We start from the raw sequence: 1,037 nt of genomic DNA, 5'->3' as shown, positions 1-1,037 counted from the left end.
TAAAAGTGATAAAAATACAAAGTCCTCTGGGAGAGATCGTTATTTCTCGGAAGGGCAGAAGGAAACAGAGAGAAACAGTTGCAGGCAGAGATGCCAACTTGCTCCGGACAGCAAATATATATTTTAAAGTGGTAGTTTATCAATTGTAATTCTTGGTTAATTAAATTCTGCTTAGTGGATTTTTATCCACCACTATTTCTTTATAATTCGTAGGTTTATATGATTCACCACTTTATAGTACTAATGTCCGAATAGTGTGAATTATGAGTACAAAAGCTGATTATTCGTGTTTATTTGCAAACATTTGTGCGTTCTGAAACTTTTATGGTCACGGCACCAAACAGAGCTTCATAGTGCGAGTTGCACTAAGACAATTTTGTTTTCTTGTCAGCATAAAGTGTATGCCGAACTACAATTTTATTTACAGGTTATAATTTTCGTGCAGCGGTAGCTGCATTTATTCCAAGTAAGTGCAGATAAATTTATTTTATAAACTTTATAATTATTTCTGTACTTACAATAACACTATAATGTCTAATACAATTCAAATCAGTGAAAGTGCTGTTCCCAGCTGGGTAATGGACACTATGGATATACTAAAGCAACAACTTCAACAACAAACCGAACTCAACAAAACTCTATCTCAGCAAATAAATGACATCAAAACAGTTTTTGAAACTAAGATGACCACACTGCAGGAAAGTATGGATAAGATCCAAGCTGAAAATGATGAATTAAAAAAAGAAAATAGACATCTACAAAAAATCAACAAACTGAATGCAGAGTCAGAAATAATAATCCCAAGCAATCCCATGATATCCATAGCCACTCCAGTAAAGAAAAACAAAAATCGAAAGAAATCATCAACAAAAGCCAATACGAATAACAACCAACAAAAAACAATCAGTGACGAAGGAAAACAACAAGCAGTTACAAAAAGAACCAGATCAACCAGTTCGGAGGAAGATGAACCCACCAACAAAAAATTTCCCAATGCAAAAAATTTTATTCCAATTCAAAAACAACAAGCCAACACC

At 33.8% G+C, this 1,037-nt stretch overlaps 1 protein-coding gene across 1 annotated transcript in view; it reads left to right on the top strand.

Annotated features, from left to right (window-relative positions):
- The first annotated feature begins 530 nt into the window (after positions 1-530).
- Positions 531-1,037, top strand: part of LOC139426452 (TNF receptor-associated factor family protein DDB_G0272098-like) — a 27,986-nt gene continuing 27,479 nt past the window's right edge. Inside the window, exon 1 of the mRNA XM_071185363.1 lies at positions 531-995. Coding sequence (XP_071041464.1) covers positions 531-995 — 465 coding nt within the window. The remainder of the gene's footprint in view (positions 996-1,037) is intronic.

This window comes from Parasteatoda tepidariorum, chromosome 9 (genome assembly GCF_043381705.1).
Source record: "Parasteatoda tepidariorum isolate YZ-2023 chromosome 9, CAS_Ptep_4.0, whole genome shotgun sequence".
Lineage (NCBI taxonomy): Eukaryota > Metazoa > Arthropoda > Arachnida > Araneae > Theridiidae > Parasteatoda > Parasteatoda tepidariorum.
Note: the sequence above shows the minus strand (reverse complement) of the source record. Positions and strands in the feature narration are given on the sequence as shown.